This window comes from Daucus carota, chromosome 7 (assembly GCF_001625215.2).
Source record: "Daucus carota subsp. sativus chromosome 7, DH1 v3.0, whole genome shotgun sequence".
Classification (NCBI taxonomy): Eukaryota; Viridiplantae; Streptophyta; class Magnoliopsida; order Apiales; family Apiaceae; genus Daucus; species Daucus carota.
Window position 1 is genome coordinate 33,054,658 of NC_030387.2, and position 21,066 is coordinate 33,075,723.

Consider the following 21,066-nt stretch of genomic DNA (forward strand, 5'->3'; position numbering starts at 1 on the left):
TATTATGGTGATACATCTGTGGTCGATTGCTCAAAACAACAGTTGGAGGATTACAATATGTATATATCTCTTCAAAAAATCGTTTGGTTGCCTATCCAAGATGGAAGGATTCAACAACGATATTATTATGCGTTTGTTCAATTTCGATCATGTATGTAGATGCCGTATGGCTTTTTATTATTGAATTATCTTTTCTTGTTAAAAAAAAAAAAAGATAATTTGGGAATATATTTTCTAAAATACTTCTGGGCATTCTTAACTTTTCTGACATGAAATGGACGTGGATTTTGAAATATTTAAACTTATCAAATTGTCTGACTCCACAGCTTTGGAAAGAGAAATATGAGTCTCTGTAGTCTGTACATATCTTACAGATTTTAATGTCTTTAAATTGATATAATTTTTCTAATTTTTTCCAAATTTTTTTAATTTACGCATAAATCATCTGGAGAGGTATAAAAAAATGTCATCTCGACAATGAAAACAAAATAGTTCACGAGTTATCAATTGATTTATGCGTATTTACGAGTTTCCATTGTCACCTGGACAATGAAAACGAAACCAGATACATAATGATATATCATCGAGAAAATGCATAATGATATATTAGGAACAAACGAACTTTAGGAATTTGTAAACAAAAGGAAGGAAAATAATGAACTGAGCAATCCAACAACAGTTGTCTTTTCTGTTAATGAGATCGAGACTTTCTATTCTCCACCGACACAGCCTAATAATATACACGATTTACATCCATCCACTATAAAAATAAAGGAAAATCGTATGGGTTAAGAATTGCCAACTGATGCTAGCTGCTTTGCTTATTTGTCACCTGCTGTCGGCGAGTCTCACAGAATATTGGTTTGATTATATTATAATAATGCTTACATAATTATTTAGTACTAACGATCTGGTTGTCAATTATTGTATTGTATTAGTGTGGGTAACATATCTCAATCACACACGAGACTTGACTCGGTAAAATACCATCCAGGAAGCCTAGGGTAAAATTATATAAATATTTGTTTTTTAGTGTAAGGTGTTGGAATTCACTGTCTAGAAGGCTATGCGTCAAAATTCAAAGGAATACATATCAAATTTGTTTCCGTAAAACTCAAGTATAATTAATCATACTATTACTTTTTATTGAATTCGTAGCTTAATATGATTTTTCAGTTAAATTGATCAAATTTAATGAAATTTACATATTATAAATCAAAAATATTATAAAAATCACATCTATAATATAATTTTATAAATGGTTATCCACCATTTTCAGTTTTCTTTTGTTGCAAAACACAATTTTCAGTTTTGAATTAGTTATTTTGATATAAAAAGTCAAAAATAAATTACTAATTTAGTATATATAAAAATGGATGGATTTAGGATAGCCCACTATTCATGCTAAATAATTAAATGTGATAGAGAAATTTCAGCATACTTTCTATTATAATCTAAACACAATACGTTACATGCAGCACAAAGTAAACGGCTTTCAAAAATTCATATCCTCTAGGAGTATCTTTATCCTATAAACAATTAGACAAGCATGCAAACAAAATAATAAAAACTACAAGAAAGTGCAACAAAAACTACAAAGAAAAATAAAAAAAAAACCCAGTGAAAATGGTGTTATTAATGGCGCAGAAGAACAGTAACATATACATACAGAAGTTAACAGCTGTGAACGTATAGAAAAATCTTTAAAAAATCAAGTTAAATATGGAACAGTAGCTAGTATGCTGAAAAGCAAGCCACTACTTACCACTCACCACCGTCATCATCTTTACTCGCAATATATAAACACACACACAAACACATCTTTTTATCTCTCTGCTCTTTGGTTGCAGATCTTGAACATAACAGATCAAGAGCAAAATGGGGTTTTGTCTGAGATCTCTTCCACAATTTACAGCTTATGCCATTTCACTTGTGCTTTTCCTCTCTGCCTTCACCTTTACTTCAACAGGTTCACTTATTTCTCTACTTTTTTGTGTACTTTTAATTGTTCTTGGTGATGGGTGTGTAAAAGATTGAATCTTTTTGGTTTGAGTGATTGGGTAGTGTATGCATTTGATGAATTATGATTCTTTTTCATGTGGGTGTATCATTAGAGTTGAAATTTTGTGTTGGGGTGAAAAAAGTTTGGTGCTTTTTGATAATTTAGAGATTGGAGTACTTGTTTCGGATTGATGATCAATTGGTGTGTTGAATTTGAGATTTTTCTTATATTTTGGTGCTGAATGTGAAGAAAAGATCTCTTAAGTGGACAATTGATGTATATGATTGTTTCTTTTCGAGGGGAATGTAGTTTTATATTGTCCGAAAATATGTTTCCTAATTGCTAATAAAATGGATCTGTTCATGGGATATTGTTTCTGGCTGATCTTTGTGAATTAGTCAACTTGCTATGTTTTAGAAGATGTGTTCATTCTGGTTATACTTGTTCTTGCAGAAGCATATGATCCGCTTGATCCAAATGGGAATCTTACGATTAAATGGGATGTCATAAGCTGGACACCTGATGGATACGTGGTAAGTGTTACCACAGTCTTGAATCTTGTTAATGATGATTGGCAATACTTGTCCCAACCCTCAAGTGACCCCTGATATGTCAACATCTTAAAGACTCAGAGCTTTATAGTTTATGAAGCTAATACAGATCTTCCAAATTATTACAAAGCTGTTGTACCTGGCATTTTTGTGGAGTTTTGTTTTGTAACTTAGTATGGAATGTTATCCATGTGAAAAAAATTATATGAACAAATATTTCATCTCTATAACTTGGAAGGAAGGAGATGAATTTGTAGGGACACTGCCTGAAGAAATAGTTTGGTACTGTGACTTAAAATACACTCGGCATGTGCCTAATTATAGTATATAAGAAGGTTAAAATGTAGCTATTCCATTTTTTGGGAAATTTCATATAGTTTATACAACTAATCCTGCGTGTTGTGAAAAACATTACTTAATTTACTATATGAGCGAATGGCAGCAAAAATCTTTTTGGTTTCTAGGTTTTCACACTATTAACTAGAAAGTGTCTTAAATTGTAATAACAGCACATCATTGTTGATTGTTCCATCCTCTCCTCCTGGAGTATAAATAGTTTATACTACTATAGCTTATTAACTAGGCTTTTACACTAGAGTAGTCCAATAACACCACTTGTTCTCTTGCGATCTGTATCTAATCTGATGCTTATGTGCATTGGTTAGGCTATTGTTACAATGTTCAACTTCCAGCAATATCGTCATATTCAAGCACCAGGATGGACTTTAGGTTGGACGTGGGCTAAAAAGGAAGTAATATGGAGCATGGTGGGTGCTCAAACAACAGAGCAAGGAGATTGCTCAAAATACAAAGGGAATGTTCCACATTGTTGTAAGAAGGATCCAACGGTTGTCGATCTACTACCTGGAACTCCATACAACCAGCAGATTGCAAATTGCTGCAAGGGAGGAGTACTTAACTCATGGGTCCAAGACCCATCCAATGCTGCAAGCTCATTCCAGGTTAGTGTTGGTGGAGCTGGAACTACCAACAAAACAGTTAAGGTGCCTAAGAACTTCACATTGAAAGCACCGGGGCCTGGCTATACATGTGGACCAGCCAAAATCGTCAAGCCAACTAAATATGTTACAGCAGATGGAAGGAGAGTGACACAAGTCATGAGTAAGTATTGCTCCACAACATTGTACTTCTTAGGCTATGATTGTTGTATATAATTAATAATCCTCAGAATATCGACCAATTTTTTCCAAATTTAAACTATATTTACCCCATATCATTAACTAAATTTTAGTTCTGTTTGAGTTAACTTTCATTAAAAATCTAATAATTAGGGACAGGAAGAGGGCAAGAGGTTTGTAGATTCTGCTGATAAGTATGACAATATAACTTATTTGTACGTTATGGCAGTGACATGGAATATTACATGCACATACTCACAGTTCCTGGCTCAGAAAACTCCGACTTGCTGTGTTTCTCTGTCATCTTTCTACAATGAAACTATTGTACCTTGCCCTACATGTACCTGTGGCTGCCAAAACAATAGTACTCATCCAGGCAGCTGCGTAGAGTATGTTTTTGCCCCTTCATCATTTTTCCTGTTAGTTCTTTGGTAACCAGTATTACTATAGTTTTATAATAAAAACTGAACCAATGTCTACTGTTATACAGCAAGAAGTCTCCATATTTAGCCTCCGTTGTTTCGAGCCCTAGCAAGAACAACTATGCACCTCTGGTTCAGTGCACAAGTCACATGTGTCCAATCCGAGTCCATTGGCATGTAAAACTCAACTACAAGGACTACTGGAGGGTGAAGGTTACAGTTACGAACTTTAATTACCGGATGAACTATACACAGTGGAACATGGTTGTCCAACATCCGAACTTCGACAACCTTACTCAGATATTCAGCTTCAATTATAAACCATTAACTCCTTATGCAGCAATTAGTAAGCATCTATCTTTTCTTTCTTTGTTTTTTCTCACAAAGAATATGCATATTCCAAAGTTTTTGAAGCCTCAATTAGATCTAATAGTTCTTTCGTATCTATTTTGTTGAACAGATGATACAGCTATGTTATGGGGTGTTAAGTTTTATAACGACTTTCTCTCGCAAGCTGGCCCACTGGGGAATGTCCAGTCAGAACTACTCTTCCGGAAAGATTCATCGACTTTTACTTTTGAAAAGGGCTGGGCTTTTCCTCGAAGAATCTACTTTAATGGTGACAATTGTGTCATGCCACCTCCCGACTCTTATCCATATTTGCCAAATGCCAGTTCAAGGCAACAAATCTCGTTACTCACTCTGATGGTTACACTGTTCTCATCACTGGCTTTCTACTTCGCATACGTTTGAGGATCTGATAGTGTTTGTAATCTATATATGGAGTGTTCATTGCCAAAATTAAGCCCAAAAAATTTCTAGAAACCTCTCAGCTATGCTTCGTGGTTTGTGTTGCTCGGTGAAGATCTGGAATTGACTTGGATTCAGGTGCACACTTTGGAACGATCATCTGCATCTGGTTTTTATTTGTGGGTAAATTAGTTCTTGTCACGTCACTTGTAACCTTTGTACCATGTCTTTATCCTAGTCTTAAATTAGTATTGTTAGTAGGATTTCATGTTTATAGTAATACGAAAATTGTAATAAGCTCAAAAACCACTCAAAGACAGACAAATTTAGTGCTGTTTTACAATTTTGGTTATGTTTATCTTTGTCATTATTATTTCTGGTATATGATTTCATTTAAACCCTTCAATGTGTATTTAAGTAGTCTAAGACTAGGCAGGTTTAAGTAGTACTTGTGACCATAAATATGTCAAAACAGAAGAATACAGAATAGCATGGCTATACGCCTATACCTCCAAAATGTCATGCCTTTTTATACTATTAATTAATGTGTACACAACTCTGTATACATAAATTTCTAGTGCCCCAGTCCCCTGAGCTTCAAAACTTCAGTATATTGAAAAACAAAAGAAGGTCAATGCATGATAAACAATAAGAAAACTGCCCAAATAATAAGTGTGGAGTAACCAATTAGATTTCCATTTGCAGAATTTGGTAGAAATGGGTACGTATCTGGTGGTGGCAGCATGCATTCTTCACCATTGAAGTAGACTTTCCTCGGAAACGCCCATCCTTGTTTAAAGGTAAATGTGTTCTGGTCTTTCTGAAGAAGCACCTCAGACTGTACATTTCCGAAGGGTCCTGCTTCCATTAGTTGATCATTGTAGAACTTTGTGCCATAGAACATACCTGTGTCATCTGCGCAAGATGTAAACAGTCTTAGTTATCAGTACATCATTACTTCTTCAGGCTATGTTAACAGTTTTCAGAATATATGCACTTACTGACAGACTGGTAGGGCACTATAGGTTTATAATCAAAGCTGAAAACTTGAGTTACGTTGTTCAGATTTGGATGCTGAACAACAAGAGTCCACAATGTGTAGTTCAACCGGTAGTTGAAGTTTGTTAACGCAAGCTTCACCCGCCAGTAGTCCTTATAGTTGGCTTTGACATGCCAGTGTACTCGGACCGGGCACATGTGATGTGTGCATTGTAACAATGGAGAGTTGTCTTTTCTTGGAGTGTTTACCCCAACCACACTCAGTAGTTTAGAATCACTCCTGCAACATAGTGGATCATTAGATAAGATGTCTAATTCTGTTGAACTTTGTTATGAAGGTTTAGAAACCGGAAAGCCAGCGCAAGCTTACTTGACGCATTTGTTTCTTTTGTTTTCACAACCACATGCGCAGCTAGGGCAAGGAGTTATGGTCTCATTGTAGAAAGATGAGAAGGAAACGCAACAGGATGGGTGTTTTCTCGCTAGAAATTGTGAATAAGTGCATGTCACGTTCCAAGTCACTGCACATAATACATTAGAAGTTTGTGAAACTGTTTAAATTTGTCACCAACAAACTGCAGACTAGGTATATTGTATGAACTTACTGAGGGCCTGAGTTTTCCTTCGACGATCAGAAGTGAGAAAATTGGTGGGAGGGACAATCTTAGCAGGGCCACAAGTGTAGCCTGGTCCTGGACCGAGTAATGTGAAATTCCTAGGTAGCTTTACCGTCCTGTTTGAAGTGCCCCCCTGACCGACACTCACCTGGAAGGCCGAGACAGCAGATGCTGGATCTTGCCCCCATGCGGCCAAGACCCCGCCTTTGCAGCAGTTATTGATTTGTTGGTTGTAAGGGACACCAGGTAGCAGGTCTACAACAGTGGGTGTTTTCTTGCAGCAGTGCGGAATGTTTCCCTTAAACTTAGAGCAGTCTCCTTGTTCTGTCGTCTGAGACCCTACCATCGACCATATTACTTCCTTCTTGGCCCATGTCCACCCCATAGTCCAACCAGGGCTCATAATGTGCCTGTACATTTGGAAGTTGTTCATAGTCACCATTGCCTGAGAATTATCCCATCACACACTTTCTTGTCAGCTGCCAATTTTACACTTTTACATATCTATGAAAAATATATTCAAACAAGAATGGTACTCACAACATAGCCGTCTGGAGTCCATGACATTACATCCCATTTGATCGTTATGTTTCCAGTTGGGTCCAGGGGATCATAGGCAGCTGCATATATGAAACCTTATAAGAAATGTATATCACTACACATTCTTTTACATCAAATTTAGTTAGACTTTTACCTGCACAGGCAAAGAGCACGACAATGGAGAGAGCGGAGAAGATGGTTCTCATATTTGTTCTACAGATACTTTCACGCGATAGCAGAGCTGCAAATCTTGATTGGCGATTGTGAACTTATCTAGAGTGCATCGAGCTGCAACCTTCACAATGTTTGAAATGACAATAGATGCAAGTATTTAAGATTTAGATGTTCTGAGGAAGTTGCTAGAATATCAAGATGGCTTACCTACTAGTAGTTAGACAGACACATATATAAAACCACATTGTATTCATTTCTCGTTTCTGTATCTTAAAGCAAAGTATTGGTTACAAGAGAAATGGCTAGGCGGGATTTATTTGCATAGTGATCATAACACCCCAACGATTCTTTTTGAAATATTTGTCCTGGCTAGATTATGACACTTGTTTGTTGCTCTAAGAAAACGAAAACCAAATCGAGCTAGACACGATCCATTATATGTCAGTCGCAAGTAAAATTGTGTACACCTGAGATAAACGCGGATTTTACTGTTATTCGTGAAAGTAGAGAGACTGTTTCCGAGAATTTTAAATATATGAAACAAGTGTCGGTCTACGAGAAGTAGAGTTTGAAGGAAGTAAACAGCATGTGAATCAACTGTTTTCTGCTAAAAAATTAAGGCCTTCTGAACTCACTCTTCATTCTTTGGCTTGATACATACAGCTTTTCTTCATCCATAATTACTGAAATAAGTATGACTAGATATATATGGAAGACTTGAAAAGAAATATAGAAACGTTACACATGAATTTCACTCTGATTCATATCTCGGAAGAATAAGTGTGCAAGAGGAAACTTGCAAATTACTTGCCAGCGGTTCAGTTGGTCTTGGTGATCATCATTGGAGACATTTGTTTTCAACTGTCTGTTCCTTTTTCCCCTGGCTCGAATCGGTTCACAAGAATAACTTTAAGCTAAGCATGAAATGAAAATCTTGGTATGAAATCAGAGATTAATCGTAAAAAAATTATGCTCCCTCTGTTTTAAAATATTAATCCAATTTTGAATTTTGATCTTATATTATATAATCATAAGAAAATTTAAAAAAGTATACCAGAAAAAAGAACTCATATAACTTTCAAAGAATAATTGTTAAACTTTGGTCAAAATTTGATCTATTTGAATTTTGGGCCATCAAAAATCTATGCATTTTTTCATAGAATTAATTCATTTTCAGAAAGAAGAAAAAATTACTCCCTCCGTTTTGAAATATAGGCCGTTTGACTTTTTTTGCACGCAATTCTAAGTGCTTTGACCGCATGTTAAAAATCACTATTTTTAAAATTTTCCTTTTTTGAATAAAAATATGTGATATATATTTTTATTCAGAAAAAAAATTTCAAAAATAATAATTTTTAACATGCGGTCAAAAGACTTAGAAATACGTGCAAAAAAGTCAAGCTGACCTATATTTCAAAACAGAGTGAGTATTACTCCTAGACGACCAAGCATAAGGGTGAAATCTTGATTTTAAATGATGTACTAATAATTTCTATAAATTTTATTCTGATTTTTAAGTATGGGAAATGAACCACAAAAATAGTTTTTCCTACTTCGCAGAGATCTTCTCTAATTCCGCACCGCTCATAAATCATATGATAGTCATTTGAACAACATAATCAGGAGAGTATAAGGTCTTGGCTAATTAAGATTATGAAAACGATCTAGCCAGTCTCAAACCAAATTAGATGTGATAGAAGCAGTGTTCTAAAAATCCCCGATTTAACCGATTAATCCCCTGCAAGGTCGGTCATCGATCCGATTTTTAAAATCCGATTAATCCATATATATTTCTTAATCGAAGTATATGGGCTAAATTATTAAAATTAAAATATTATATTACTTTCAATATGAATAATTATAGAGTTTATGAATATAGTAAATATATTAGTTACTAAATAGCTAATATAATAATAACTAAATATTAAACAATATTTTAATATTAAAATAAACCCGATTTTAACTCCGATTAATCCTTCCGATCAATCCCCGATTTCCGATTAATCTTTGAATCGGTAGCTCAACCGATTAAGTCCGATTCCCGATTTCTGTAACACTGGATAGGAGTATTATAATTATGGTTAAAGCGTGTCTATCACTTATATAATTAAGATCATTTATTCCATGGAACGGCCAAAAACCATGTCCATTTTGTGATCTAAAACACCGACACGGCGACACCCTGGTGCATCCACTCACAGAGCATGTGTGCTCTACTATGCTCCATGCCTGTGAATGATGTAAAAATAAGATTTCACATTGTGAATCATAAAAAACTGGGACCAAAATACGAGGCAACTAATGGTTGATACGTGTCGCCTATTTGTGCTTAAGCGGTAAAGCGGACACTTAAGCAGAATTTTAAGTGGTTCAATAAGCGGATTAATAAATTATAATTAAATATTTAGTTATAATATTAATATATATGTAATAATATTATGTTATGGTAGGAATTTAAATTTTAATAAAATATATATATTTTTTTAACTTTTTAATAGAATTATAGTTATATAATAATAAAAAATATTTGAAAAATTAAAAAAATAATGAAGTCAACGTAATTTTGACCGCTTAATCCGCTTACTAATCCGCTTAATTTCCAAAAACGCTTAATTACCCACTTAAAACAAAATCGAAGTATATTTGGGCCGATTCCACTTAGGCGGACGCTTAATCGGCCGCTTAATGCGCTTTTTACAACACGCAACATAAATACTTACTCCCTCCGTTCCCGTGGTTGTTCACTATTTGCATGCATTTTGAGAGTCCTGTAAAGTATAGTTGTATAATTTTTTTCTAATTTTTTTTAATAAAAATTTAAATATCAATTTTTTATGCAGAAAAAAAATTTAAAAATATATTATGGAACTATACTTTAAATGAGTGTGGAAAAGTGTGCCGAAAATTAACGTAAAGAAACGAGGGAGAGGGAGTATTATTTTACAGTTTATATTAATTGGAGGACTAATAAAGTTTGTTTTGTTTAGTTTCATAAAAAAAAAAAATAGTTTTGTTTAAGTTGTCTAATCTGCCGCGTCTGCGCAGATGCAACAACCGGTTTAATTTATTAGTCTTAAGTTTGAAAGACCTCTATAGATTTGAACTGGCTCAGTTAAAAAAACATGAAGCGAAAAAACATGAAAACAATGGTCCGATTATTCCTTAAAGTAATATTCCTCCCACACATTTGGAATTCCCAGGCTTATGCGCACTACGTCTTGTTTCAGGCATTTTTACGCTTTAATAAAGTACACATGGTCAACATAACACCATGAATTTATATTGATTCCACATTTTAAATTTGACTTAAGATGTATCGTGCTTTTTTTAGTAATAAACAAATTGTACATGGAAATTTCTGGGCATCGAAAAAAATGGAGATACTGCTACTAGTGTTGTTCTCCGGAATTAATTATCACATGCATCATTTTTTTTTTATTTATGTTTGTTACCAATTTATCCATACTAGCCTTTAACCCGTGCAAAGCACGGGCGAGTATATAATTCGTAATTTATTAATTATAATTTAAATTTTAACGTCATTTTATTAGTATTTTAGTATTAATGAATTGGATTTTAATTAAATTATATTAACCAATTGATTATATCTTCCTACGGAAATTTAGCTTTTACAATATATTATCTATCTATAAATATTTTTCTAATATTAATATGTGACATTTTATTATTCAATTAATTTTAAATCAAAATTTTCATAATTCATATATCTTCATATGATACGTAATTGTTCGTGTTTGAAATAGAAGCGTCTCTAATTATTTGTATGTATTTTAGACAAAAAATATTCAAAATTGTATATTTTTAATTTTATTTGTAACGTCATTATAATATTTTATATGAAATACAGTGATAACGTGTCGAAATTTGATAAAATATTATTATCGAAAAATTTTATTTGACTTCCAGTTTAATAAAAATAGATATTAATATACATATTAATATACATATAAGGAGTGTTTTTAATATATGAAACTGTTTAATGATGGAAGAGAGTCCTAGATATCTGCATACTTTTAGTTTGAGAGGAGAGTACCAAACCAAAATTTTGTACGACTACAAATTATACTTGGCTTTTATAGTATAGTATAGATGCTGGGGTTGAACTGAATAAAAAATTCCAGGATACTTTTCAACAACATGTGAAGTAGTCATTGTCTACGTTGGATGAACCAACTCCATCCGTACAAAAATGTAGGCTAACAATTTCTACAGCCCTCTTGTATTTTTCTGTATTCTTTAAATAGCTAGCTACTTGTCCTTATTTTTGAGTTTCACACTCTTCTTCACCTCTAATTCTAATCCCACGCGTTCATTTTCTTAGCCAAGAAAAAAGAGCTAGGGAAACAAAGATCCCCAGCTCCAATGGGTTTGGTGAAAGTTTCATGGTTGGTTCTACTTTCACTTTCCTTGACTTTAAACATCTCTACATGCAGCAAGGTCTCTTTCTTCACTTGTTTACTCCATTAACTTGATATCTACCTCTCTTTCCTTACATTTAATGAGTCACTGTGTTTGCCTGTCTGGTTATAATCTTGAATTATTGTTGTAGCTGCTTGAGAAATGCTCAAAAGATAGTGATTGTGATGCTGGACTGTATTGTTTCTCTTGTCCTCAAGGTTTCCGTGGCAAGAAATGTGTTAGATCAGCTCCTGCTAACCCCTTCAAACTCCTGGTACTTTCCTTTTCACTCAGTCATTATCCTTTTTCATCATAATTGCAAAGATTTCGCTGGTTTTGGAGTGAAGTGTATTATACGCTTCCTAAGGTTTTAGACGAGTCAAAACGTAATTTTGATGATTTGGTTGTTTTTACGAACTCAAATGCTAATTTTTGTGTTTACCTTACTGTTTTTGTGACTGCAACTTTACCAATTTTGGATAGAAGTATGTATGGCTGAGCTAGATTGTGACCAAAATGTGAGGCAGTCTCCAGTTTGTTGATTCTCTTTTTTTGCCTTTCTTTTGTAAAAATAAAAAATTAGCTCTTAATATTTTATATGATTTAAGTTTTAGGCTTGTTTTTTTTTTTTCTTTTAGTATAAATGGGCTGTGAAAACACTGAAGAGCTCTAGCTGTACACCCTCATTCCTTTTCCCCGAAAGTTTAGAACCTAATGATGTCCGAATCTGGATGTTGATGTTAAGGTCATCTTGGCCTATGGAATAAGGCCAGATCCAATTAAGTTTATTTCAAAACCTGCAACAATTAAGTTTCTTTCTGTTGCATTATTCAGGTTTGGACCAGAATGTGTGGTAAACTTTAACAGTAAACAAATGATTCAACAAATGAAGGGGCAAATTTGCGATATTGAACAGGTTAATGAAAAGTGCTTATGATTTGTTTCAAAGGTCGCTTTTGTTGAACTATTTGCCATTGCACAAACCTCAGAAGTCAAATATTGAAGTCTGAACTGTTAGTACCATAAGGAAAAACACAACACAGAAATTTATGTCAAAATGTGAACTGGAATTTTAAAGATTGACTTGTGAATAACCCCAATGTCTTTATCTAGGAGGTTGAAGAGTTTCATTTTAGCTGTTTCATTCAATTACTAATTTCTGCTGCAACACAAGATTACTCACTGAACCAAACTACAGAAGCTAAGGGAGCCAATCTTTACTGTATTAATTTTTGTCATGGATCATTTGGCCCTTTTAAAAAAAGTTTTAAAGATTATGCTACTTACATCTCAGTCCTCGAATCATCTAAAATTTCTTTACCGTTTAACTTGTTAAGATAGTAATGATCCTTTATGTTCTTGAACTGCTACAGAGTACAGATGTCCACATTAATGTAAATCATTGCTAACAGTAGAGTTATGCATTGTGTATATACAGAATAATTCCCTGCCTTTTAACAAATATTCATTTTTGACGAGTCATAATGCCTTCGCCATTGATGATGAGCCATCTCATACTGGAACTCCAAGAATTACCACAACAAATCAAGAGGATACTATTACTCAGCAGCTCAATGTATGTACTTAATAATCCTACAAAAAAGCTTGATTATTTCTCACTTCATGTTTTAGTAAACCAGTGTATCTTGCCAATCTTCAGAATGGTGTTCGAGCATTAATGCTTGACACATACGATTTTGAGGGATCTGTGTGGCTTTGTCATTCTTTTGGAGGGAAATGTCGCGATTTTACAGCATTTGTACGTCTTTATTCCCATCTCATTCTGTGCACAAATTTGTAACTCAAAAAAGAATAATTATCATGCAAATTCTTTTAGTAATAGAACATGTTATTCATTACTAGGAACCGGCCATAGACACTTTAAAGGAAATTGAAGCTTTTTTATCTGCGAATCCATCAGAAATTGTCACATTGATTCTAGAAGACTATGTCACAACCCCAAAAGGATTGACAAAGGTGTTCACAGACGCAGGGTTGATGAAGTATTGGTTTCCCGTAGCAAAGATGCCACAAAATGGTCAAGACTGGCCGCTGGTCAGAGACATGGTTGCACGAAACCAAAGGCTAATAGTGTTTACTTCAATCGAAATCAAGCAACAAAGTGAAGGGATTGCTTATCAGTGGAACTTCATGGTTGAAAACAAATGTAATGGGAAGTGAACTCCTACATAATTATAAAATTGTGACTTAAGAAAACATTTATTAATATATTTTGTAACAATTTCCAGATGGAGATGATGGGATGAAAAAAGGAAGCTGCTCAAACCGAGAGGAGTCCTCGTCACTTAATGACAAGAGCAAATCACTGGTTCTGGTTAATTACTTCAGGTCTGTATCAGTCAAAGTATTAGCATGTGGGCAGAACTCTCAAAACTTGATTGACATGCTTCAAACTTGTTATGGTGCTGCTGGAAATCGATGGGCCAACTTTGTTACAGTTGATTATTACAAGGTACCAGTTCAGACATGTTTTTAATTTTTGTTGATTGGTGAAAACACATTCTGAAGAAGCCAAGAATTTTATTTATACACACATATACGTGATTTACTAAAAAGAAATGCATTTATACAGAGAAGTGAAGGAGGAGGAGCATTTCAAGCTGTAGACAGACTGAATGGGGAGCTACTATGTGGCTGCAATAGTGTGCAGGCTTGCAAGGCAAGTCATATAAACACGAATTTACTTGTAATTACCACAATTCAAGTGCATATGTATGTACACAACATTGAACTGAATGGTTAATTTGCAGGATGGATCAAGTACATGTACCCGCAGAGGAGGGTGATGCTTCGACAGTACTTTGTTATAAAGGCTTCAAGTAAGCAAAAGATTTAACAAATACAAATGACTGGATCATCCGAAATATTGCTTCTGCAGAAGAGTCTAATTGCAAACTTTTTGTTTATTTTCTTAAATCATAGAGATGAAATCATGTAGGCTGATTATTTATGTCGGATTAAAAATAATAGAAGTTATGAGTTGATTTATGTGCTCACTTAGATTAATAATAATATACAGATTTAAAAATAAGATCATAGATATATATCACGAATCCCTTGGTAGAAAACGGGTAGATTATCAGAGGAGCATGCGAAGTTAAATGAAGAAAGATGCGATAAAAAGTTTGTTGCACAATCAAAACCAACTAAAGAGTACAGTCTGTTGCCAATTCAACAGCAGAACCCAAAGAAAAGAGAATTCATATGTTAAAGGAGTTTTCATAAACAGAACAGAAACTATAACTTAGAATGATCCTCCTGCGACCATTTCTGCAACACAAGAACAGCAACAATAATGAGGACTTCATTGGATTTAGGATCCTCAAATGACTATTCTTGTCGCTCCCAAAATAGACTGACCAGCCCCTTAGTAGTGTGCAATTCTTCACTTCTATGAGGATATAAATCGGTCCACCACCTGATTCTACGACCTTCAGGAATTCCCATCACTCTTATCGTACTTGGATAATTTATGCCTTGACTATACCGAAAGGAACAAGAAATGAACATTATACTAATATTTTTCTTGCACCTTGACAGAAATATTTGCAGCCCATACTTTGAAATGCAACCCCTTTCCAGGCTTAACTTCCTTATAGATTTGAGATTCTGCACTAAAACTTCTGCTGTTTGCCAATTCAAGTCAAGCCAGCCTAGATTTATGTAGCCAAGATTTTTACAATTTTTTCCAATTTCTTCGACAATTCTAGGGAGATGCAAATGTGGTGGTATATTGACTAGTGGTGCATAACACATTGTCTCGATGCCCCTCCAGCATCGCATGGCTCTCGACATCCCTTTACCTGTAATGTGTTGCGCGCAGGGGAGATAAAGAAATTTGAGTTTTGGACACCTGCAAATATGTTGAGGTGAGCAATACAGACTTCAGGAATCATCAATCAGGAGGTACTTGTATTTGTAATGCTTATGATAACAGTAAAGAGTTCCCAAAAATAATGTCATGCTGAAAAATTTTCAGTTGCAGTAGCCAGTAGGTAGCCTGGCTGAGACGCATGCAAACAAACCATAGTAAAATGATTTGCAAATATTTGAATAGACCACTGAAAAGGCTGAGATTAAGAAAATTAAATGTTTGAAAAGACCATCCGATGTTTTATTTACTGGTTTACCAAACAACATGTTGTAAACTACAATAATTTATTTCGTAATTTAATAAATTTACTAGTTTTGAAAGGTTTTAAAATACAAAGGATTAGCTTCTGACATCTATAAAAAAAAATGTATAATAGAATTGGTTGTAATAGAAAGAGTAGATTTACTCAAAACAAAAGAAGCAACTCACCTTGGGTTATTTAAAAAAAAAAAAAAAACGCAACTCATGTTGGGTTGTTCAAATTTCAAAATTTTAATTAGAAAAAATATGCAACTTTCACATCTAACCTAATATATACGATAATATAAAATTTTGAAATATGTAGCTGTTCATATCGAAAGAAACATAAATCATCAAAATAGAAGTTTAAATATTATAACTCGTATATATCATTGAGGCACATAACAAAAAATATGATATATTTTATTATTATAAAAAGTAATTGAACATCAAAACTAGAACCAAGATATGTTAATAACACACCATGCTATTTAAAAAGCAGAAATATATTATAGATGAACGACCCAAAACATTATTTAATTAAACTCCCCCACTCTCTTTCACACACACACTTATATATATAATTTAAACCACAAATTTTTAATTTTATTGAGTTATTATAAAAAGAATATAAGTCAATATTATTCTGAGAAACTCATGTATAATATTATCATTTATTTTGATCCTCGTCTTGAAGCAACTCGTCTCAGATAAAATATATGAAAAAATCAAATATATGTTGGTATTATGTTTCTTAGATGAGACATATTAAAAAATCAAATATATATATATATATATATATAATATTGTGATAATAATAAAATAAAACATGAAAATTTCTTGCTGAACTCAAATTGGTGGCATTGTGAAATGACAACATAATTATCTTTTTAACAAAAAATTATTAATTTGAAGGTTTTGAATCATGATAAGTCAGAAATTCACAAGAAAAAAAATAAATTCAAAAACAAGATCTTTTGAAAACAACATTTAAATACAAATCAAAATAGGATAAATGTTTGTCCATATTTATATAATTATTTATATTTTATATTAATTATTAAATATATTTAATTATTTAAACATATCAAATAAGCCTTAATTTTCAAACCAACTATAATATCTTTTTATTTAATTCAACACATACATGTATACATGAATTCAAATTAGTTTCTGATATATGTGTTTGTTTGTGTTTATATATATTATTATTATCATAATATATAAGTACGTCTTTTATTATTATATTATTCACATTAAGATCATGTTTGAAATCCATATTGTATGAGAAGACATTGTTTTTACTGATTCTCATTGAAAGGTGTATTGTCACTAGCATCGATATCGTCACTAGCATCAACATTATCATTAAAATCATATAAGAATTTGTTTAGGAAAAGAAATATAATAGTTTATCAATGAGGGCTCTTCACTATTAAGTTCTATGTTCAAATCTTGCAATTATTGAATTGAAGAAGAAGATAACTCAAGCATTCACTAATAGTGGAGAGTGTCTTCTATATGAGTTTTCAAAGAGAAGCCCGAAAATTTAGAAGATTTTTTTAGTGGAGTGTGAGGAGGATTAAAATATATTATCACACAAAATTTTAGTATCCTAGTCATACTTGTATAGATATAATTTTAACATCATCAACTCAGATTTATGTCTAAGTATAACGCATAGATATGGGGAGATTTTTAGGAATAAATGTATCCAATAACGTACGAAATACTATAATAAGGTCTATCATATCACTGTAAAGTTGGAATATTGTGCATATACTCTAAGTAAGGTGACTGATTTACAAGAGTCTCCAATGTAAGGGTACTTAATTGATTCTGAAGAAAAAGTTAGTAAACTTATAACTTATTATGACTACTATGATCTATTTCAACTTAATTTTGTGTACCAAAAATGACATTTTATCATTATGATTCTAAAATAGACATAAATTATACACACTCATAAACAAAATTAAAATATTAGATGAATATTAATTGTACCTTTCAGCAAGATATATCAGATGCCTATCGTTGAGGAAAAGACCGGGAGGGAACAATAGTTTAGTAATCGGAGTAGTTTTAATGGCACAATTGTTGACATCATTTGGACCGTCTGAAGCAAATGCGTGCATAAGACGCACAAGCAAGCTCATCAATTCCATTGCCCTTGAATCCTGATCCCCAACATAAAAGAAATAGCTATAAAAACGCTCATCCTCAAGTGCGCTTAAATCCAAACAATTAGTATCTTTTTTATCGAAAATGGCCTTCAGTATGATGTAACCCCAACTTTTGCAAACCAAAGGAATGACGAATAACATCTCAATTAAGTGTAACTTGAAAAAAATTTGCTCGAAAATACCGCTTGGCAAATCGAGCCATCGATTAAAACTCATTTGCCTAGATTCAGCAAGATCTTCTTGATTCATTCTCTTGTTCGTCGTCGTAGATACTTTTTTCCTCGTTCCGCAAGCCCCGACCATATTAACGTTTTATTGTAAATGATAATAAGATACCATCTGTGACGATAAAGTGAAAATGGGCGTGCAAACCAAGAATGATTTTGTGTCATCGTTGGAAAAAAGAAAAAAGTATTAAACATGAAATAAATTTGGTAAATAATAAATAAATTCATCACCTAAATAATATTATCTCGTTATTTTAGATAATTTTTCATCCGTAACTATTTTGAAGAGACTATCCTCAATATATGTGACACTAAATCAAATTAGTGCGTATATAAAATAAAATATATTCCTAAAATTTTACCTACACAAATATTGGTGAATAAAAAAATTATTAATATTAGAATCCAACTATTCTTATACATTTTACAAGAATAAAAAATTTAACAACACTATTATTTAAATAATTAGATAATAAAAAAAATGTGCAGTACAATATCCATTTCATAAAGATATAATCAATACGATCAGATTATAATTTATATAAAAAAATTATTAGTCTTAGTTTTTAAGAGAAAATAGGTATATAAGAAGATTTATAAATTATATACTCTCTCCGTCCCACCAATTTCTTTACTCTACTTTTTGGCAAACATTTTGAGACTCCTATGAAATATAGTTTCATAACATTTTTTTTTAAAATCCTGAAAAAAGTTTGACGTTTATACTTTTATTAAAAAAATAAACTAAAAAAGTATTATTGAACTATATTTTATAAGAGTCTCAAAATGCGTGCAAACGGTGAACATAAATGTCATGATGGGACGGAGGAAGTATAGGATAGGACATAAAAGTAAAATAAATGAGAGATATATTATACAAATCCCCTTCTTTCTTAACTAAAAGCCAAACTAAATGTATTTTTTTAATTCATGACATGGTTGGAAGAAAATTAATATACCGAAAACAAATTCGTTGAAATCAGATTTTAGATATCAGGCATGTATTAGGAATAATGCTAATCAAGAAATAATAATATTTGTTTCAAAAAAAAAAAGAAATAATAATATTAAAAGTGACACGGGGTAATTTTTCCCACAAATACCCAAGCCTGGAAAGGTTTTTGTAAAAATATTATAATTTTAAAAAAAATTATAAAAATACAAGCTTTCAAATAAAAATTACAAATATACTATTTTTTGAATATATTTTTGGGTTTTTTTTATAACCGTCTAACCACTTAAATTATTTTACAAAAAACCTGTTGCAAACTTTCAATATTTTAAAAATACCATTTTTTATAAATTATTTACAAAAATACGACTTCCAACTTCTGCAACCTCATTTTCAACAACATTTTGCGACAGTTGCAAATAGTTGCAAATGAGAAATTAGTTTGCAACTTATGTAACAAATACAACTTGCAACTTCTACAACCTTGTTTGCAACACCATATAAGAAATTTCTTTTGCAACTTATGCAACTTCATTTGCAACAGTTGCAAACTGATGTTGCTAATGAGGTTGCAGAAGTTGCAAGTCGTATTTTTGTAAATAATTTGAAAAAAATTGTTTTTTTAAAAATTTCAACATAACAGTATTTTTGTAAATAATTTGTAAAAACTTGGTATATTTACAAATATTTTTAAATTTTTTTTGCAAAAATACGAAGGTTGCATTTGCAATAATATCCGCAGCTCAATCATATCTGCAACCACATATGCAACTTTGAAAAATCTATTAAAAATTAAATTTACTGTATAATGAGTTGCAAAAGTCGAAAAATGCGTACCCGTGTGGAGTCAGGACTAATACCAAAACCAACCATCAAATCAGCTAAAAGTAACCATAAAATAAACTAAAATTAACCCCTATCAATTTATTGTTACTTAATTTATGATAATAAGTAAATCAACTAAAAACAACGAATAATACTTCCATCTTCATCTCTCTTTCTTTATCTGTAATAGGCCAACGATAGAACTTTACTTACACCCATTCATATTCGCGCTCACGAAGAAGAAATTTATGTCTTGAGTTTAGATGAATTTCCAGAAAACAAAAGATTCTGAAACACAAATGGAGTCCTCGCCCATTGTTGAAGGACCTCGCCCAATGCTTACCTTCCTCGCCCAATGCGGAAAGGACCAAATACGCATGCTTCTCAGGCCTAATTACTATCATCTAAATACGCATGTATTTAGATGATCCAAAATCCTATAACCTATAGGGGTATTTATAGATGCAGAGAGACTTGTGTGCTAATATTTTCCATAATTAAATAATCTGAAATAAAATCAGATTAAAACTTTCAAGCTGCTATATTCCATAAATAATCTCAAACAAAATCTGATTCTGAAACTTGCTTCCAATATATTCGAAACTAAAAAAGGTAGTTCTAATTTTTGATATTTTTCATTCGAAAATTCCAGAAAATTAGAAAAATAGAACGGAGCGATGTGAGAGGCGCCACCTACACGCCCCTCGCTTCTCCTTTATATAGAAACAAAATTAAATTAAAACTTTTAAGCTATTATATTCCATAAATAATCTGAAACAAAATCAGATTCTGAAACTTACTTTTAATATATCCGAAACTGAAAATGGTAGTTCTAATTTTTAAATAATATGAAACAAAATCATATTCTGAAACTTACTTTTAATATATCCAAAACTAAAAAGGGTAGTTCTAATTTTTGATATTTTTCATCTAAAAATTACAGAAAATTAGAAAAATAGAATGAAGCGATGTGAGAGGGGTTACCTACACGCCCCTCGCTTCTCCTCTATATAAGTATATTGATATTTTTCATCTAAAAATTACAGAAAATTAGAAAAATAGAATGAAGCGATGTGAGAGGGGTTACCTACACGCCCCTCGCTTCTCCTCTATATAAGTATATTGATTGAT

The 21,066-nt window shown here is 32.5% G+C and overlaps 3 protein-coding genes across 7 annotated transcripts; 2 read left to right on the forward strand and 1 right to left on the reverse strand.

The window, feature by feature from the left end:
- Window positions 1-1,661: 1,661 nt before the first annotated feature.
- On the forward strand, window positions 1,662-5,216 carry LOC108196160 (protein COBRA). The gene is made up of 6 exons (XM_017363312.2): window positions 1,662-1,969; window positions 2,456-2,535; window positions 3,219-3,675; window positions 3,922-4,081; window positions 4,183-4,460; window positions 4,575-5,216. Exons 1-6 carry the CDS (start codon window positions 1,879-1,881, stop codon window positions 4,865-4,867), a joined length of 1,359 nt encoding a protein of 452 aa, XP_017218801.1. The 5' UTR covers window positions 1,662-1,878; the 3' UTR covers window positions 4,868-5,216.
- A 154-nt stretch (window positions 5,217-5,370) lies between these two features.
- On the reverse strand, window positions 5,371-7,344 carry LOC108196161 (COBRA-like protein 4). Its single transcript, XM_017363313.2, has 6 exons — window positions 7,175-7,344; window positions 7,021-7,100; window positions 6,469-6,925; window positions 6,234-6,384; window positions 5,866-6,143; window positions 5,371-5,779 (listed from the first exon to the last, which is right to left on the reverse strand). The coding sequence occupies exons 1-6, from the start codon at window positions 7,224-7,226 to the stop codon at window positions 5,496-5,498; spliced, it is 1,302 nt and encodes a 433-aa protein (XP_017218802.1). The 5' UTR covers window positions 7,227-7,344; the 3' UTR covers window positions 5,371-5,495.
- A 4,128-nt stretch (window positions 7,345-11,472) lies between these two features.
- LOC108193401 (PI-PLC X domain-containing protein At5g67130-like) lies at window positions 11,473-15,681 on the forward strand. 5 transcript variants are annotated; one of them, XM_017360029.2, is made up of 9 exons: window positions 11,473-11,652; window positions 11,765-11,887; window positions 13,052-13,189; window positions 13,274-13,372; window positions 13,477-13,780; window positions 13,863-14,086; window positions 14,207-14,293; window positions 14,385-14,453; window positions 15,345-15,681. In XM_017360029.2, the coding sequence occupies exons 1-8, from the start codon at window positions 11,578-11,580 to the stop codon at window positions 14,418-14,420; spliced, it is 1,086 nt and encodes a 361-aa protein (XP_017215518.1). In that variant the 5' UTR covers window positions 11,473-11,577; the 3' UTR covers window positions 14,421-14,453; window positions 15,345-15,681. The 5 variants fall into 5 exon arrangements, with proteins under 5 accessions (XP_017215518.1, XP_017215520.1, XP_017215519.1 ...); XM_017360031.2 differs by having other exon boundaries at window positions 15,458-15,678; XM_017360030.2 differs by lacking the exon at window positions 15,345-15,681 and adding an exon at window positions 15,175-15,332.
- Window positions 15,682-21,066: the final 5,385 nt, after the last annotated feature.

What these genes read in the sequence shown, in the direction of transcription:
- LOC108196160 (XM_017363312.2), top strand. Translation starts at nt 1,879, where the DNA reads ATGGGGTTTTGTCTGAGATCTCTTCCACAATTTACAGCTTATGCCATT. An exon ending in CATCCAGGCAGCTGCGTAGA is followed by an intron (nt 4,082 to 4,182) that starts GTATGTTTTTGC and finishes ACTGTTATACAG; the next exon opens with CAAGAAGTCTCCATATTTAG. An exon ending in AACTCCTTATGCAGCAATTA is followed by an intron (nt 4,461 to 4,574) that starts GTAAGCATCTAT and finishes TTTGTTGAACAG; the next exon opens with ATGATACAGCTATGTTATGG.
- LOC108193401 (XM_017360029.2), top strand. Translation starts at nt 11,578, where the DNA reads ATGGGTTTGGTGAAAGTTTCATGGTTGGTTCTACTTTCACTTTCCTTG. An exon ending in ACATCTCTACATGCAGCAAG is followed by an intron (nt 11,653 to 11,764) that starts GTCTCTTTCTTC and finishes TTATTGTTGTAG; the next exon opens with CTGCTTGAGAAATGCTCAAA. An exon ending in ATAGTGTGCAGGCTTGCAAG is followed by an intron (nt 14,294 to 14,384) that starts GCAAGTCATATA and finishes GTTAATTTGCAG; the next exon opens with GATGGATCAAGTACATGTAC.
- LOC108196161 (XM_017363313.2), bottom strand. Translation starts at nt 7,226, where the DNA reads ATGAGAACCATCTTCTCCGCTCTCTCCATTGTCGTGCTCTTTGCCTGT. An exon ending in CGTGCTCTTTGCCTGTGCAG is followed by an intron (nt 7,101 to 7,174) that starts GTAAAAGTCTAA and finishes TCATATATGCAG; the next exon opens with CTGCCTATGATCCCCTGGAC. An exon ending in AAGGAAAACTCAGGCCCTCA is followed by an intron (nt 6,385 to 6,468) that starts GTAAGTTCATAC and finishes TATTATGTGCAG; the next exon opens with TGACTTGGAACGTGACATGC.